The 19,195-nt window shown below is 41.2% G+C and overlaps 1 protein-coding gene across 1 annotated transcript in view; it reads left to right on the top strand.

The window, feature by feature from the left end:
* Positions 1–19,195, top strand: part of LOC146661558 (uncharacterized) — an 86,645-nt gene that overhangs the window by 31,020 nt on the left and 36,430 nt on the right. The window contains exon 19 of the mRNA XM_085418053.1: positions 13,955–14,008. Coding sequence (XP_085274179.1) covers positions 13,955–14,008 — 54 coding nt within the window. The remainder of the gene's footprint in view (positions 1–13,954; positions 14,009–19,195) is intronic.

Consider the following 19,195-nt stretch of genomic DNA (forward strand, 5'->3'; position numbering starts at 1 on the left):
GCCCACAACAGCAGTGTCGTCAGCAAACTTGACAATGGAGGTTTTGTCTGATGTGGCTACACAGTCATAAGTGTACAGTGAGCAGTGTTGGTCAAGTTACTTGAAAAAAGTAATCAGTAACTAATTACCGATTACTACCCCCAAAAAGTAATCCCGTTACTTTACTGATTACTTATTTTCAAAATTAATTAATTACTTAGTTACTTAGTTACTTTTTAAAAACATGATTTACAACCTGAAGAGGTGATAAAGTGATAGATCTTTCAGCCCAATTCTACTTTTTCTACATAATCCATCATACAAAATGTAATCAAATGGAAAAGTCTCTTTTTTAAACTTGTTTTGTTAGTTTTAATCTTTTAACTTTATGCATCAAGCAAAAAATTTAATTATATGCAACATTCTCTGACTGGAAGAAATTAGTTTAATATTTAAACCTATTTTCTGCACATTCCAGCACATAAAATAAAATATTTTTTGTGTTTACACTCAGTCTTTCAAATAGATGCAAGTAAAACACAGCAGAAAATAAATAAAGTCAAAGACTCAGCGGTCCTGTTGCTCTATTTTCACCTGTAAAGCAGGAGTGGGGTAGGCGGAGGTTTACCCTGGTGCAGGTGTGCCGCGGTCAGTTGAAGAATCCGCGAGTTTCTCAGTGAGTTTCCCATTACGTCGTAGCTACTCGGTGCTTGCTCGGAAGTTTAGGGTTTTTTTTCGGTGTAAGGTCAGTATTTCCACGCTTTAAACACTGCACGCTCATACTCTCTCCCGCACTCGATATATGATCCATTGTTGATCTGCACACAGCTGTTGTCACGAACGTCGCACTCGCTTACGTCACTGTCGTGAGACATTCTCGCAAAAAATCACGGTTTTAGTAACGCAGTAACGCAGCGTTCCTACAGGAAAGTAACGGTAATCTAATTACCGTTTTTGCAATAGTAATCCCTTACTTTACTCGTTACCTGAAAAAAGTAATCAGATTACAGTAACGTTACTGCCCATCTCTGACAGTGAGTACAGCAGGGGGCTTAAAACACAGCCCTGAGGCACTCCAGTGCTGAGTGAGATGGAGGGGGAGACTTGTTTTCCCCCTCCATCTCACGGGGCGATCGTGGCTCAAGAGTTGGGAGTTCGCCTTGTAATCGGAAGGTTGCCGGTTCGAGCCCCGGCTCGGACAGTCTCGGTCGTTGTGTCCTTGGGCAAGACACTTCACCCGTTGCCTACTGGTGGTGGTCAGAGGGCCCGGTGGCGCCAGTGTCCGGCAGCCTCGCCTCTGTCAGTGCGCCCCAGGGCGGCTGTGGCTACAATGTAGCTGCCATCACCAGTGTGTGAATGTGTGTGTGAATGGGTGGATGACTGGATATGTAAAGCGCTTTGGGTTCCTTAGGGACTAGTAAAGCGCTATATAAATACAGGCCATTTACCCTCACTGATTGGGGTCTGTCTGTGAGGAAGTTGAGGATCCACTGACACAGTGATGAGCTGAGTCCTAGATCCGTCAACTTAGAGGGAATTATTGTGTTGAATGCTGAACTGTAGTCCACGAACAGCATCCTAACATAATTCCCTCTGCCAGTGTCCAGGTGACTCAGGGATGTGTGGAGCAGGTGAGATATGGCATCGTCTGTGGAACGATTAGTCCGGTAAGCAAACTGAAGTGAGTCGATGGTGGCAGGAAGTGAAGAAGTGATGTGATCTCTCATCAGTCTTTCAAAACACTTCATCACAATTGAAGTTTTTTTTACTGGACGGTAGTCATTGTGGCAAGCGGGCTGTTGTTTCTTTGGAACAGGGACAATAATGGACCGTTTGAAGCACGTGGGAACCACAGCTTGGGCCAGGGAGAGGTTGAAGATCTCCGTGAACACCGGTGCTAGTTGATCAGCGCAGGCTCTAAGGACCCGGCCAGGGATTGCATCTGGTCCTGCTGCCTTCCTGGTGTTCACCCTCCTGAAGGTGTTCCTCACGGCATGCTCTGTGATGACGAATGCATTTTCTTCACTGGTGCAGTCCGAGCGCGCGCAGCCGTTTGTTGTTTTAATTGCTGCGGCGTCGAAGCGAGCATAAAACGTGTTCAGCTCATCAGCCAGTGAAGTGTCGGCATTCATCATTGAAGAAGCTGGTCGTTTATAGTCCGTTATAGTCCGCAGTCCTTTCCACAGGCTCCTAGAGTCGCACTGTCGTAGCTGTGACTCTAGTTTTTCCCCGTAGCTCCGCTTTGCCTTTCGGACCGCGCTGCGCACGTTGTAGGACGCAGCCTTGTATAGGTCCATATTACCGGAGACAAGCCCTTCATTGTAGGCAGCGGTGCGTGATCTCAGAGCGTCGCGGATGTTTTTATCCACCCACGGCTTCTGGTTGGGAAACGTTCGGATGATAGTTCTTTCTGCTGTGTCGTCCGCTAGTTTCCCGATAAATCCCACAACCGCTTCCGTAAACATGTTGATGTCATCAGAGCTGCGCCGAAACATGTCCCAGTCTGCGTCATCCAGTGCGTCATCCAGTGCGTCCTGCAGCGCGGCCACCGATTGGTCCGTCCAGCGAGCGACCTCCCTCCTGATTGGTGGTTGCTGCTTTAGCCTTTGTTTGTAAGCAGGCATGAGGAAGATGGCGGAATGGTCCGATTTTCCAAATGCCGGCAGGGGTTGAGCCTTGTAACAGTTCTTGAACGGGGTGTAGCAGTGGTCTAATGTCCTCGTGCCCCGGGTGGGGCAGTTGATGTGCTGGTGAAGGTTGTGAAATGTCCGTTTGAGATTCACTCTGTTAAAATCTCCCATAACAATGAGTGCGGCATCTCGGTGAAGTGTTTGTTGATGTGTGAGAGCCTCATGTAGCTCACATAAGGCAGTGTCCGAGTCCGCGTGAGGCGGAATGTAAACAGTGCAGGCAATGACCGCAGTGAATTCCCGAGGGAGATAGAAAGGGCGACACTTAACGATCAAAAGCTCCAGATTGGGCGAGCAAGAGCGTGTGAGTGGGGAGATGTTTGTGCTGTCGCACCATCTGTTGTTCACCATCAAACATACTCCATCACCTCTTTTCTTCCCCGACTCCATTGTCCTGTCCATGCGGTAAACCGAAAAGAACCCCGTCGGCTGCACGGCGTGGTCTGGTATCGCTGGGTTCAGCCAAGTCTCGGTGAAGCAGAGGAGGTTGCAGTCCCGAATGTCTCTCTGGAACTTGATTCTGGCTCTGAGGTCATCAAGCTTGTTCTCGATGGATTGAACATTGGCTAGCAGGATACTGGGCATGGGTGCGCGGTGTGCGCGAGCCCGTAGCCTATTCCTGATGCCGGCTCTTTTACCTCGAGGCCGTCGCTTAGGGTCGCGTCTTTTGTTCTCTCTCAGGATCTCCTTTGGCCAGGTTGGGTCCGGAGTTAAACATGGTGAAATGCTCGTGTATTGCAGACCAATAGAAACCAAACTGTCTCTACTGTAGTGGATTTGTGTGTTTTGCATGATGCCCATGCAAGATTATGGCAGATATAGCAAAAAGTGACGAAAAACTGCAAAAAGTGGAGAAGTTAGGGCAGAGCATCCAGCACGGCAGCCGACCTCACCGGCGCCAAGTATAATTCTGAGATAATGTATTTCTGTATGCCTAATTTATAGTATTTATAAGTAAAGTAAATTGAGTAGAAAGTGAAGTAAAGAGAGCCGCTGAGATTAACTAAACTGGTGACTTGAGCTGCATCACCGATGCAGGAAGCCTAACAAACAAATACAGTTTCTTGCAGCAAAGTCAGGGAAGACTGATCATCATAATGATTACCAGGAAGCACAACATACCAACATACTTTGAAGGACTGATTGTTGAATGAATACATCTTTAACAACCTAAAAAAACCTGCACAAGTTTACATTTAATTTGTATTTTCTGTAATCCACAGAGGTTTATAAAAATACTTACAGGCTCACATTTGGAAATACTGTGAAAGGATATTGTTCTTCATCCCTGATACATATTCTCACTTAAATATTGGAAGAAGTGGAGTTAAATATTTTATATTGTTCTTTGACTCGGCAGGACCTGGCTCTATTCACTGCTCATCCTCATGATCAAGTCCAAAGAATTAGATGAACCTAGATGAAAGTAGCGATGGCAGCATCATGCTCTGGGGCTGTTTTGCTGCAGTGCTACATTGCACAAAATTGATGGAATAATGCAGAAGTGGAACTCAAATCCATAGATGGTTGAAATTTGGACACAACTGAGTGTTCCACCAGGACAATAATCCCCAACACACATCCAAACTTACAGTAAGCTACTGGAATGGCCTTCCCAAATCCCTGACGTCAGCCGTCTTGGAAATATGGAATATGCTTAAAAGCCGTGTCCATGCTAGGAAGCCAATCAGTTGAAAGGAACTCTGCCAATATTACTAAGTAAAGTGGTCAAATTTTCAAGCAGAATCATGACACAAGGTTGTCGACACTATCAAAGCATCTGACGGAGCTGCAACTTGCTAAGGGACATTACACCAAATACCAAAGTACATCTTTGAGCCTGTATGCTTAACTCTGACCTGATGTGTGTTGAAAAATGCAGAATAAATAAAAGACATTAAATTCATTCTGTAAATGGTTAAAGATGCATGCTATACAACCAGCCCACCCTGGAAATAGAGCAGTTCAAGGAAAATCATTCCAAGCCTAAAATTACCACAGAAACCTCTGACCGCTGTGTATGTTTGACTTGATCTCTTTTTCCTTCCTCCTCTTACCAAACTGGAATTTAAACAGAAATGTACAGAAAATTATTTTGGGTACACAATTGAGTCTTTCTCTAATATTTGTTGAGGTCTGATGAGAACATTTATTTTGGAGCACAACCACAGGTGAGATGGACAGAGCTTCCTTTCAGGTCTGACACAACAAGTCAGCTGAGCAAAGCAGCCTTTCTCCTGCCACAGGGAGGGACTCATGACCTCAGCACACAGGGGTTCATGTTGGACAATAAACTGCGGTCCAAGATTTCTATAGAGTGTTGTGGTCTACATTTGTTCAGGTGTCATGTTGGATAGCGCTGTCGTACTTCCGCACTGGTTTCCACCTGGTCTGGCCTCCTTCCCGTTCAGGTTTCCACCTGCCTTTGCAAATAGCAACCATGTAGCTCATATAAAGGATGACTGACACCCCTGATCAGTTTTAGGTGTACGTGCTTCTACCCTCAGAAATGTTAGTTTGCTTGCTGATGATAAAATGAAAAACCAAACAGAACATTGTAATGGGGACGTCTAATGGAAAAGCATGAAGCATCATTTAAAAAGATACACAGAGAACAACTGAACAGTCGTTACTGAATAAATAGTTAGCTCTTAGTCTGTAAAAGCCCCGTTCTAACAACTTCCACGCAGTTAACAAAAAGTGATGTATAGCAGTAAAAAAGCTCTCAGTGTGGTCACTGCCTGAGGTGGTCTCCCTCATCAGCTGTAAAGAATTTATTTTCACCGATCCGTGGAAGCCCCATTGAATGTTAATGATGCCTAACGTTAGATATACTGTAGAAGGCTTTAGGCTGCTACTGTGGCCTTTAATCACACTCATAAAGCTGCTATCTTTCAGCATCACACTTTCAAAGAGTTTAGGATTTGATGTTTCACACTCAAGTGAAGTCAGATAGAAATGATCAGCTCAGTGCTGGCAGTAGGTCTCTTATTACCAGATACCGAGTGTTCTACACCCAAAATTATAACATTTCAGATGCAGCTGTGTGAGGTTTTCATGTTACGAGAGATAAAGAGATAAAGATACTGTATGCCAATCAGTGCTGCCCTGTAATTACTAACTGTATAACTATTATCTGTTGGAAAACAGGGATGGGGAGATTTCAAATGGGGCTAGGCTGTCCATATACATTTGAAAACCCATTAATAATATTAGCAGAAGCATGTTCTCGGGACCAACGAAACCACAGGATCCTTTAAATGATGTTGCTTAAATGAGCCAACAAATGACAATCGTCTACTTACACAGATCAAAAGGAAGCCGGTAGCATTTAGGTTGGGTTTATTTTTAACTCTGTTTCTTGTAATTTGGAAGCGAGTTCAGAGACCTCTTAAGTACATGCATAAGTTCGAGTTTCCCTCTCCCTCAGGCTGACAGGCCCACAAATCATCAGTTGTTACCCACAAGTAACAGATGTATAGACCATGTCGGGGAGTAACGGAATACATGTACCGCCGTTACGTATTTAAAATACAAAATATGAGTAACTGTATTCGGTTACAGTTACCGTTTAAAAAGGTGGTATTCAGAATACAGTTACTTTGTTGAAATAAATGGATTACACTGCGGTACTTTCCTGTTTCATGTTGTGGCGGGTCAGGACTGTTTGGGTTTTGTTTGACAGCTACGTTCTGTTGTTCCAGGCGGCAGCGTTACGGTTGCCATGGTTACAGGGCGACGCTCTCTCTCTGCGTGTTTCCTGCATGAGAGAGCGCCTTTTTGTTGTTGTTGTTGTGCTAAGCTAACAGGCAGAATGCTACAGGTATAGCTCTAAAGAATGTAGCATCATGGGCAGTGTAGTCCGTGTTGCAGGGAGAATGGACTGCCATACACGTTATGTGTCTGTGAGCGCGAGGAGGGAGAAAAAGGAAAAGTACGAGTTGTTATCAAGCAGAAACGGGAGCTGGAAGCATGTAAATATAATAATAACCACTTCAGCCAAGAAGAGAGCCTGACGAGCCCAGTTGTAAGTAAGCTGTCAAGACTCGACTGTACACTGTGTTCGTGTTTTCCTCTGAAACAATAAGTTCCTTTCAACGCCTCTCTCTGTTGTGTGGGTCAACTTTTCTTGCGAGAGACAAAGTAAAGCGATTTTTCGGCTACAAGCCCGACACGAACCCACCATATTAGCCAGAGGTCCCTTTACTACGGTTTGTAGCCGCTGACCTTCAGTAATAGTGATAAATCACAGTGCATGTGTTGGGAATCTGTAACGGAATACGTTACAGAATACATTTTGGGGCATGTATTTTGTAATCTGTAATGGAATACATTTTAAAAGTAACCTTCCCAACACTGTGTATAGAGCCACTTGAGGGTCCTTGGTTGAGAATGAAAATGGTCAGCTGGGCATTTGGGGCATTACACACATAAGAAAGCTGTAACAAAATGTTAGTTAATATGAGAATATGTAAAATCAACTGCTCTTTGTCTATAACAGGAAAATCAGAAATTTCATCCAAAATACTCTTTTATCATGATATAATTTTCTACTTTAGTCAAAATTAAAAACACAGATTGAAATATTTTGTACTTAAAAAAATGATTTGTGAAGCACAGATAGATACTTCTCATTAATATTTCCTCTTTTCGTCAGTTCAGTGGGTTTGTGAGTATCTGCGCTGCTTACAATAAAATCTATATTCTTCTATTTAAGGCTATATGGCTGACTATTACACATATGAATTCTTATTGCCATGTCCTGTTTGTATTTTGCGTTGTATAATTTAACCCGTGTTATTTTTTAATGCCAGCAATTCCCAAAATGCATCACATCAAGGCGGTCATAAAGTTACTGTTTGGCAAGAGGAGGTGTGTGTGTGTGTACCTGTTTAGACGTCTTTGCGGGGACCAAAAATTGGAAGTTTACTATACTTCTGGGGACCAAAATCTCGGTCCCCACTAGTGCAAAGGCATTTTTGAGACTTAAAATGTGGTTTTAGTGTCAGGGTTACAATTAAGTTATGGTTAGGTTTAGGGTAACAGTCAGGGTTAGGCATTCATTTTTGATGGTTAGGGTAAGCGGCTAGGGCATTATGTCAATGAGATGTCCCCACTAGGATAGCAACACCTGATGTGTGTGTGTGTGTGTGTGTGCGCGCACACACATATATGTGTAAAATGTGGCTGTGAGGAACAGGAGCTTCAGTAACTACCTCAATTTTCAGAGGAAATCCACTTCAGAAGCCTAAAGAAAAGGCATCCCAACAGCATGTAGGGTACTTTTTTGTTTAGTTTTCCTAATCAAAAAAAGAGGTTACCAGGGGGCCCGAATGAAAAGCAGTGGGCTGACATGCAGTTAAAGGACTGACACTTATTTGCTATGACTAAATTTGGAATAAGATAAGATAAGATAAGATAACCTTTATTAGTCCCACACGTGGGAAATTTGTTTTGTCACAGCAGGAAGTGGACAGTGCAAAAGTTATGATGCAAAAATTAGAATACAATAAGAATAAATACAGTACACAACTGTACAGAATAGAATAAAATAAAATACTATATACAGTAGAATAAAATAGAATAAAAATATACAATAAGATAAAAATAGAATACGAATGCTATATACAACTGAGTAAAAATACAACGATGCCAGAAAAGATTATTGCACTTAGTGTTATTGCACATGTGTGGATGTGTGTGCTTGATCAGTTAAAGTCTTTGTTGTGGAGTCTGACAGCAGTGGGGAGGAAAGACCTGCGAAATCTCTCCGTCCCACACCGTGGGTGCCGCAGTCTCCCACTGAAGGAGCTGCTCAGTGCTGTCACAGTCTGCTGCATGGGGTGGGAGACGTTGTCCAACAGGGATGACAGCTTAGCCGCCATTCTCCTGTCACTCACCACCTCCACTGGGTCCAGAGGGCATCCTAGAACAGAGCTGGCCCTTCGGATCACCCTGTTCAGTCTCTTCCTGTCCCCAGCAGAGATGCTGCCGCCCCAGCAGACCACACCATAAAAGATAGCAGAAGCCACAACAGAGTCATAGAAGTCATAGAATACTCTGTGATTATCCTCTCAAAGATGTATGTGTGTGTGTCCCTCCACCTACACACAGAGCAAAGCAGGCAGCAGCTCAGAGTGAAGCAAAAAATGTAACAAGAAGCAAGTTTTAGCTAAAGTATGAGAGCTACTTATCCAGCAACATCAAAGGCAGTGCTGCATGGAGTTGGCAGGAATACCTCATCCAAGCGGACAGAATGAGATAAGTGAAGCCTCGGCTGGGTTGGTGGCTTTTGGAGCATTTCTAATGACATTATCTCACAGACTGTCCAAGAAGTTTCTGCTTCAGTTTTGCTAAGTTTGCTGCACTACTTAGCACTAATAAACAAGTATCTGTTTTTGTGGGAAATAGCCGTGCAGCTTGCTAATCAGTGTTTACTTTACTACAGTCAGTTACCAAAGTCTGTAGGAAATAAACTACACTACCCCAGTGTGACTGAAAGAAGTCCTCACATGTTGCCACACAGTTAAATACCTCCTCAACGACACCGAACTGTTGCAACTCACACATTAAGCTGTTTAATGAGGTGATTAATTGTGGTAAATATGGGGAGTATGGGTGCTGTTTATTCATTTAAGGAAAATGAGATGCTTCCCTTATACAGAATATTTAGACTCCACCAACTTTGAGAATATGCAAGTGGAAATGCTTTCTGGAATAAAGTAGCCACTAATCATTCATCCCAACTCTTGGGTTTTTTCAGTTTGTAGCTACACAGCTGATGAACTGTTATCTTAGCTAACCTACTGGTATCTGGCCATACAAGTAGTTTTAGCTTTGTTATTGGTCCAGATTTGAAAATTCCTGTACTTTTAGAGATTGTCAGTACAGTTTCATATACACTCTGCTACCTTACAACTACAGTTGCCTTTTAGTGTAAGACGTATGATAGGGAAAGCCAACAAGCAATGAGCTGCACCTGGTGATGCTGCTCGTTGTTGAATTCTCTCCAGTACAACGACGGGTGGTTGAGGGTTTGGAGAAAGATCCAGATAGCTCTAAATCTGTTATTACTACTGTATGCATCAGCAGGGGAACATCTGATACAACATGAAAGGCTTCCCAAGAGCATCATGGGGGATCCCGGAGCATTCCTGGGATATGCAATCATACCAGCATTTTCTGGTTATGCTGCATGGTCTCCATTCAGTTGGATGTGCTCAGGAAATCACTAAAGGGAAGTCAGGAGGAATCCTTATCAGATAAAATTACTTCAACTGGAACCTTTTAACAGAAAGGATCAGTAGTTGACCCTCCAGGTAAACTGTTTCTAGCTGCTCCTCCCAGGCCTTCCTAGTGGATTTCAGAAGGAGTTTCAGGCCAGAATGCCTGTAATCTGGTTATGCTCCGTACTTTGAAGCAGTACCAAGGTGCTGGTCAGATGCTCAAACTGCTCACGATCATTGGTTATGTTTGACATGCAGATCAGCTGGCCAATCAAGACTTAAATCTGCTTTTTCAGTCACATCTTTCCCTCATTCATTCACCAGCTCTTGTTGTTGCTTGAAGTACATCACCACTACGTTTTGGGCTTCTACCCACCCCCAGCCCTCAGTGATCCTCTCCTATAAAAAGATGTGGTCAGACACAGCGTGTTCTTACATTCTTGTGCTTGCTGCCTTTATCTCTTACAGACTTTTTCTTTCAAATCTACAAATATTATGTGTCTAAGTTCGGTTTAGCTCAGAGATATCAACTTGTCACTGGCTCTTCAGTCTTTAACAGCGGGAGGCAGGGTGAAGTGCCGGATTAGTGTGCTTACATAAAAGGACCGTGTCAGGCCAGCTTCTGTGTGTTGTCTATTTTCTCTTGTTCTAGACACCCAGAGATTTATGTCATCTTGTCATTTATTGGGCTGTGGTGGGCGTCTTGGCTGTGTAATTATGAGGTCTGCTGCTCTTATGGGTTTATGTGCGTAGTGCGGCGAGACACTTCAAAAGAAAACAGATGCAACAGAGAGCTAATTCAGTTGTTTCCTCACTGCCAACTTTCATAACCGTGCACTCAAAATATACTGTATCTTAGGGACCCGGTAACCTCTGTGTTCAGCACAGAGCTCGAACACGAGAGAAATGTTTCACACCTCAAACTGTCATACTTGAAGCCCCGCAGAGTACCCAGGTCTGAAGTTAGGCGCTGCTGAGCTGAGGTTAACAAGAAGGCCTGGCTTAATATGTCAGCGAACATTACCGCACAGGACTTTCTTTGTAACTGGAAAAGGAAAAGATATTTTAGGACCAAACAAGCAATTAGGTGCTATGTGAGAAGGTTGAATAAAGGTTGCATAAATATGATGGAATATAGCAAAACATCCTCGAAATGATTTTTAGGCGCCTGTGCAGCTCTTTGTAGAAATAAATGTAATTTATTTAATTAGATTAGATGGTCAGCTGGTTACTAAGGTAATACAACTGTCCTTTAAAGGTCTGTATAAAAAAGATAGATATTTGTTAGCTGTTTCAGCTAAGAGCTACGGTGAATGCTGTACAGTAAATTATTTCCACTGTTGTTAACATGCTGCTGTTGTCACACATCTGTTGACTCTACAAGACCTCTCAGTGTCCTTTGTGGATCAGGCTGACCGCACAAGCACTTCTGAAATGCTCTGATTCAGTCGTCTGGCTATATCACTTTGGCTCTTGTCCAAATGACTTTGGTTTTTACACCTGCCCGTTTCTTCTGAGCCGACCCCTCAGCTAATATATCCCAGACTTTGAAACGGGCCCTCGTTACAAAATGCTCAGAAGGTTTTGGCTTATCGGTATAAATATTCGAAGATGTTATAATTTATTTCCAAGAGCAAGAATCTAATCTGACAACTGAGGCTGCTCCGGGGATGCTAATGCTATTGTTAGCTTCATTTACGATTTTAGTTGGTCATCTATTATTAAGTGCGAGCGCTGCAGTTTACTGTCAGGCTCACTTTAAGTGCTCACCCTTCTTTCACTGTTCGGATGATGCAGACACATTGTTTTCTTCATCTGCAGCAGACAGCTGACATCAAATCCTTTTTCTTTATAGCTAACGTATTATTGAAAAGGTCACTCATGCTTCAGTTTGCTCTTGGGTTTGTTGCAGTTTTTCCAAGCATTGCACAGTCTGGCCTTGGGGTGAATTTACTGGAACATCCACTCCTGAGAAGACTGGCAGCTGTCAAGAATGTTTGCCACGTTCTCGCTGTCGAATGATGGAAATCAAACTGTTGGGAAATGGACTTATATCCCCACGCAGACGGACGTGCAGCCACAGTAACATCTTGTCTTTCCTCTGTGGTATGCCTGAATTCTCCCCATGTTCTCATCCCAACATGCAACATACCGACGCTATGTGACAAATCGTCGATATGATCCGAGGCATGAGAGCGTATTAGAAGGGATCTATAAATGTAAGGTTAGGGTTAGGGCTGTAATAGAAAGCTGCTAAGTGAATAACGGGAAGCGCTTCAATTAAGAATCCGGAGCGTCTCGTAATGTGGAAGGGCACCTTTCGCGTTACTGTGACACGTCTCGGGCCGTGACGAATCGTCAGTATGGGGTTTTGTTTTGTATACTGCAAACAGCAAAACTTGTGCTTTTATAAAGGTGGTCCTCCTCGCTGATTTGATCTGGTTAGAGGCACCTGGCTGCTTCTTCATTTCTATAATGTACTTAGTTTTTCACACAGCGCTTCCACATTGTGGTCTAATTTTTGGCAGAGAAAAAAATGACATGGAGTAATATGTCATACTTTGTAGTTCTTCTGAGGTTGTACCTGCCAAGTGCCAGGTTACTTTTTCTTATTATGTTGTGACAAGTTTAAAGAAGGGTGCTTTGTTATTTAACATGACTGGAGGTGCATATTTTTCAAACTCACATAGTTGGTGCCAATCATTTTCTCTTTTTGTTTATCCTTTGCTGTTTAAGATTTTTTTCTATCAAGTGAAACCTAAAAAAAATCTTTAGCAAAACTTACTTTGTGAACAAAAGGTGCTGCAGATGCACAACAGGAAATCCACAGAGGAAAGAAACAAAACCACGAGCCCAGGATACAAAGAAGAAAAAGTCACACTGACAGAAACAGTGGAACAAAAGAGAACAACTACCATCGAAATACAGTTTATGTTTCTGCATACTGTCCTGTATTAGAGCACCAATCCACTGCTGGAGCCCTCCCCAACACATGCACTGGTCTCACACAGTAAACACACAGTGTGCACACTTGTATAAAAGTGTTTATTTGTAACCAATTTCAAAAGAAGAAGGCCTACAGTAAGATCTTTGTGTGTAGATGAACAAAACACATTGTGCAGGAAAAAAGAGAATATGTATGAGAAAGAGGAAACCATCAGTTTTTAATATGATGTTCACTGGATTCAAGTAACATCAAAGCACTCAAACACACTCATAACATCGAACCAAAGGCTGAAGAAAAGCTTTTAGTATATTTGGGTTTCATAATCTTTTTTTTGCTCTTTTAAAAATCTGAAAAATTCTTTTCTCATACATTTGCTCAGCAGGCAAAGCAGCGTCAAATCTTCACAAATGACTGGCCTGCAGCACCAGAATACATTTTACAGCTTGTTTCGCATGTTCATTGCCGTTGCCAGTGTATTAGAGCGGCCCACGCTGGAACCAGTTCACATACCACACAGTCAACAAACACGGTATAGAGTGGTCTCGGAGGACTTTGCTGTCTTGCAGATGGCTAAAACTTTATATGCACGTTGTGTTGTGGTTTACAAATGTGTTTGTTTGTTGCCTTATATTTTTGTTTTAACAAGAAGTGGGCTCAGTGCGAGATCTCACCACAGGACACGCTGCACAAGTGCGTCAATACAGAGCCGCTACCACGACATAACAATTCCCAGCAGTTCTCTCACACTCAAGTGGCACAGATACATATAATTTCTCTTTGTGGAGCTTACATAAAATACAAAAGCAGATACTTTTATGAAGATGCAAGCTAGACAGACATCTTTCATGACTGGTTGCTCTTCTTAAATGGGGATTCCACAGATTCTACACGTCAACGTTATTTTTCCAGGTGCTATGAAGTCCTGATGTTTAGGTGAAACAGTATATCTCCTGTGTTTGCAGGCTGGAAGCGCTGGAATACATTATTTTTGCTTAGGCTACAAGTTTGATGCATTTTTTGTCAGGACTGTAGACTTCAGGATGAGGCGGTATCCAGTTAATGTCTGGATACTTCCAAGCTGGAAGGTACTGACATGTCTGTTGTGTCCACAGGGAGAGAAGGGTGATACTGGGCCAACTGGTGCTGCTGGAGCTCAAGGTGCCCCGGTGAGTTGATAATGATTTCATGCATTAATATGTATTTGTACATAAACAGTTAACTCAGTGCTGTTGTTGATTTTAAACTGACACGTAAAGTTTTGAAGGAAAGTGCAATCAGGACATTAATACCAGAGCTGAAATTAATTGCAGCCTTTTAAACGCTGCTAGTAAACACACACACACACACACACACACACACACACACACACACACACACACACACACACACACACACACACACACACACACACACCAGGAAACAGGAGATGGTAAAAGCTGTTTTAAAGCTCTGTGCTTGAACAGGGAGCAGTCAGGTTACTCATCTATTTTACGGGGGCAGTCACTTCATTGTGGAAGTCACTTTCTCCCAATAAAAAGTCTTTTATCTATTTACCGAACAGATTTACTGCATCTCATTGATTAATGTTGAATATATTTCTCATCGAGCAGTCCATCCTGGATACAAACTCTTGTGTAAAAGAATCAGTTAAACTCAACAGAATCGATCATTTTTTACAACAAATTGAAGGTTAGATTTGACGCAGCTTCAGAAAATACCTTGAGCTTCACTCACAAACTGAGTCAGAAAAGTGTTCCAGCATTATATATATATACATATATATATATATATATATATATATATATATATATATATATATATATATATATATATATATATATGTGTATGTATATATATGTATGTATATATATATATATATATATATATATATATATATATATATATATATATGTATGTATGTATATATGTATGTATGTATGTATGTATGTATGTATGTATGTATGTATATATATATGTATATATGTATGTATATATATATATATATATATATATGTATATATATATGTATATATATATGTATATATATATATATATATATATATATATATATATATATATATTAGGGGTGCAACGATACACAAAATTCACGGTTCGGTTTGATACTTTGGTGTCACGGTGCAACTACTTTTCCGAGAATACCTGCTTCTTTTGTGGTTCGGACTCCTGACATTTCTTTGGAGGTGGAGGAACATCACAGTAATTGCTTAAAGGAGCTTCTTCGACATCTTTAAGAGTTTTAAACAAATGTCTGTCCTCCTCCAGAAAATCTTATGTACGCAAACACGCGTTGCAACTTCTTATCTTGTGCGTGTTTTTTATTTTGACAGCGAATGCGCACCTGCGGACCACTTATGTGCAGCCCTGGTTATTTAGCTCGTCATATTGCAGCCACAGAAATTATTTTGTCCATGAAACCATAAAGCTGCACTTTCTTTTTGCCTTATAGTCTCATTTGTCATAACTTTTCCGTTTTGCGGTAAGCTTTTCTTTGGCTGTCACTTCTTCACCCTGACCTGTCTTATTTGGCTCAGCAGAACTAAAATATATATCTGTCTGTGAAGGTTCTCAATCATCCAGGTCATCGTAGTGAAATATATATCCTGCCGCACTCACATAAGCTCAGCGATTCTCTGCGCGATCAACCTCTCACATGTTTAAGCTGCGGGAGATTTCACTTGTCATGTTTGCATAGTAAGCTAACGATTGATAAGACGATGTCAGAGGAATTGGTGCACAAATTATCATCACTCACCAATCAGTGCTGTCGCTCTCTATACACAGTTCGCACGATTGCAAAGTGAAAGCAAAAAAACAAGCGCAAATTCAAACGCGATTTCAATATGTCACATATTGACAGTGGCTCACCGATGCCAATGACATAATTACCCAGCTACATTTCCAAAAGAATGCAAAAGCATTGACATATATTTGCATTGCGAGCCCTGTATCTGATTGAGGAATCACTCATCTTTGGAAAAGAGAGTTTATTACAGAGAAATGTCTCTTTCCAAAATAAAAGCTATACTATACGCTTCTTCTGGGCTATATTCTCAGCAGCATATTAAACAGCTGTCTAAATGACTCGGGTAAAGTTAGTAGCATGCTTGTTGTTTTTGTCTGCTTCCACTTGTCTTTGCACTAGGATGATGTCGGCGTAAATGTGCAGTCATATTCGTTGTGTTCCCACTAGTGCTTTCAGGTTAATCTCGTTGAAATGACGTTAACGCCACAACACGCAAATCTCCGTTAACGAGCTACCGCCGATCGCCCTGTGCATGGGGCTGGACGGCGTCAACACGTTAACGAGCTAACTGCGCTAACGCACTAGCTCCCACCCATGTAATTGAGCATTGCATGGCACATCCAACATACTGTTTTACTTTAGTCCATGACGCGCTTACCTTCAGGGTCATACGTCACATGAAAACCAAAATAGTTCCAAAGGCCAGATCTGAATGAGGGTGGGGGAGGTTCAATTTGCCATGTTGCAACGAGCTTAGCTTCTGTCTCGCTAGCTTGCCCTGCGCTCAGTGAATCTGCGTTCGACTACTCCGCCTAGGCTGCACTGTCGAGCGCAGATCCACTGAGCGCTCAAAACAGACAGCATCGTCAGAAGGAAAGTTGATAAAATAAATAAAACATTTTGTATTGTCCGATACATATGCGTACCGAACCGAAAGCACTGTATCGAACGGTTCAATATCGATACGAGTATCGTTGCACCCCTAACATATAACACCCAGCACGCCCCTGCGGGCGGTTTATCCTTCAAGCTCGGGTCCTCTACCAGAGGCCTGGGAGCTTGAGGGTCCTGCGCAGTATCTTAGCTGTTCCCAGGACTGCGCTCTTCTGGACAGAGATCTCCGATGTTATTCCCGGGATCTGCTGGAGCCACTCGCCTAGCTTGGGAGTCACCGCACCTAGTGCTCCGATTACCACGGGGACCACCATTACCTTCACCCTCCACATCCTATAAGATATAAAAATAGGTTAACTAATATACTTAGATTTAGTAAAAAGGAATACTATAAGAAGCAATTAGATATAAATAGAAATAATAATAAAAGATTATGGGAAATCCTGAACAGTGTTATAAAATGTGGGACTGGACAAAAGAACTATCCCAAGTATTTCATTTGTAATGACCATGAAGAATACAATATGGATGTTGTGGCAAATAGTCTCAATGAATTCTTTGTAACTGCTGGACCAAATTTAGCAAGAACAATCACTCATCCTGGGAAAGCACAGGAAAAACCCGATACACTGATTGACAGAAATCCATATTCTATGTTTCTCACAGCCGTTAATGAAAATGAAGTTCTTGAAATTGTCAAAAAATGTAAAAATCACAAATCTTTGGATTGTAATGATATTGATATGATAGTGGTTAAAAGAGTCATTGAGGCTATTATAAAACCATTTACATACATCTGTAATTTATCATTTCAAACTGGTCGATTTCCAGACAGAATGAAAATAGCAAAAGTTATACCTCTATACAAATCTGGAAACAAACACCATTTCACAAACTACAGGCCTGTCTCTTTACTACCTCAATTCTCAAAAGTTCTTGAAAAACTGTTTAAAAACAGACTGGAAAAATTTATAGATAAACATAAACTACTCACTGAGAGTCAGTACGGATTCAGATCAAGCAGATCAACATCATCGGCACTATTAGATTCAATAGAATACATCACAAATTCCATAGACAAAAAGCAATATGTGGCTGGGTTATTCATAGACTTGACAAAGGCATTTGACACTATAGATCATGATATATTAATAAGAAAACTGGAACGTTATGGTGTCAGAGGGGTAGTTTTAGATTGGGTCCGGAGTTATTTAAGTGACAGAAAGCAGTTTGTGAAAATAAATGGTGGTTGCTCCTTATGTATGGACATTGCTTGTGGTGTACCCCAAGGGTCAGTTTTGGGTCCAAAATTCTTCAACTTGTACATTAACGACATCTGTAAAGTGTCCAAAGTATTAAAAATGGTTCTCTTTGCTGATGATACAAACATTTTTTGCTCTGGTGATGATCTGCAGAATTTATTGGAGGATATGAAATAAGTAAAGTGAAGTTCTGGCTTGATAAAAACAAATTATCATTAAATTTGAATAAATCTAAACTTATGTTATTTGGAAATAGTAGTTTAAATACAAATGCAAAGATTCAAATAAATGGTGTTGATATTGAAAGAGTCAGTGAAAATAAATTTCTGGGGGTAATAATAGATGAAAAACTTAACTGGAGAGCTCACGTAAGATATATTCATTCCAAAGTATCACGAAGCATTGCAGTACTAAACAAGGCAAAACAGGTATTCGACAGAACATCACTTCATATTCTCTACTGTTCACTGGTTTCACCATACTTAAGCTATTGTGCAGAGGTCTGGGGCAATAACTATAAAACCACATTACATTCACTTTTTACTCTTCAAAAGAAAGCAATTCGAATCATCCACAATGCAGGTTATAGGGAACATACAAACTCACTATTTTTGCAGTCTGAAATATTGAAAATTGACGATACAGTGAAATTCCAAACAGCACAAATTCTATTCAAAGCAAAAAATAAAGAACTGCCAGGTAATATTCAGAGTATGTTTTTTTTGAAAGAAGGAAGTTATAATTTAAGGGGTTTTTGTAACTTCAAAACAATGAAGGTACGTACTACAAGAAAAGGCTTTTGTGTTTCTGTTCAAGGAGTGAAACTATGGAACAAACTGAATATGGAATTAAAGCAATGTCCAAACATAAAACTGTTCAAAAAGAGTTATAAAAATATGATCTTCTCGATCTATAAAGAAAAGGAAAATATTTAAATTAAGTGAATGTCTCTATTTAAAAACAAACAAACAAAAAATTCATGATGTGATATTATAGTATATAGTATATCAGAAATCTGTTCACTATTTTTATTACAAATTATATCAGTAAGGAAGCTGACTAAATATTCACTGATAATTTATGGGACAGGGGTGGGATTAAATAAGTGTATACTTCTTCCCACTCCCTTTCAACATGTAAATTAATCAGAATGTTTTTTTGTATGTAATTTGTATAGTATATTTTTTTTTTCTCTCATTTCTTTTCTAAATGTACTTGTATATTGTTCACATGTTGAAATAAATTACCAATCAATCCTCTCGAGCTCTTCTCTGAGCCCTTGGTATTTCTCCAGCTTCTCGTGTTCCTTCTTCCTGATATTGCTGTCATTTGAACCGCTACATCGATCACTACGGCCGTCTTCTTCTGTTTGTCTACCACCACTATGTCCGGTTGGTTAGCCACCACCATTTTGTCCGTCTGTATCTGGAAGT

The sequence above is a fragment of the Rhamphochromis longiceps genome, linkage group LG9 (genome assembly GCF_057381845.1).
Source record: "Rhamphochromis longiceps isolate RC_006_pf linkage group LG9, R_longiceps_female_GT1.1, whole genome shotgun sequence".
Classification (NCBI taxonomy): Eukaryota; Metazoa; Chordata; class Actinopteri; order Cichliformes; family Cichlidae; genus Rhamphochromis; species Rhamphochromis longiceps.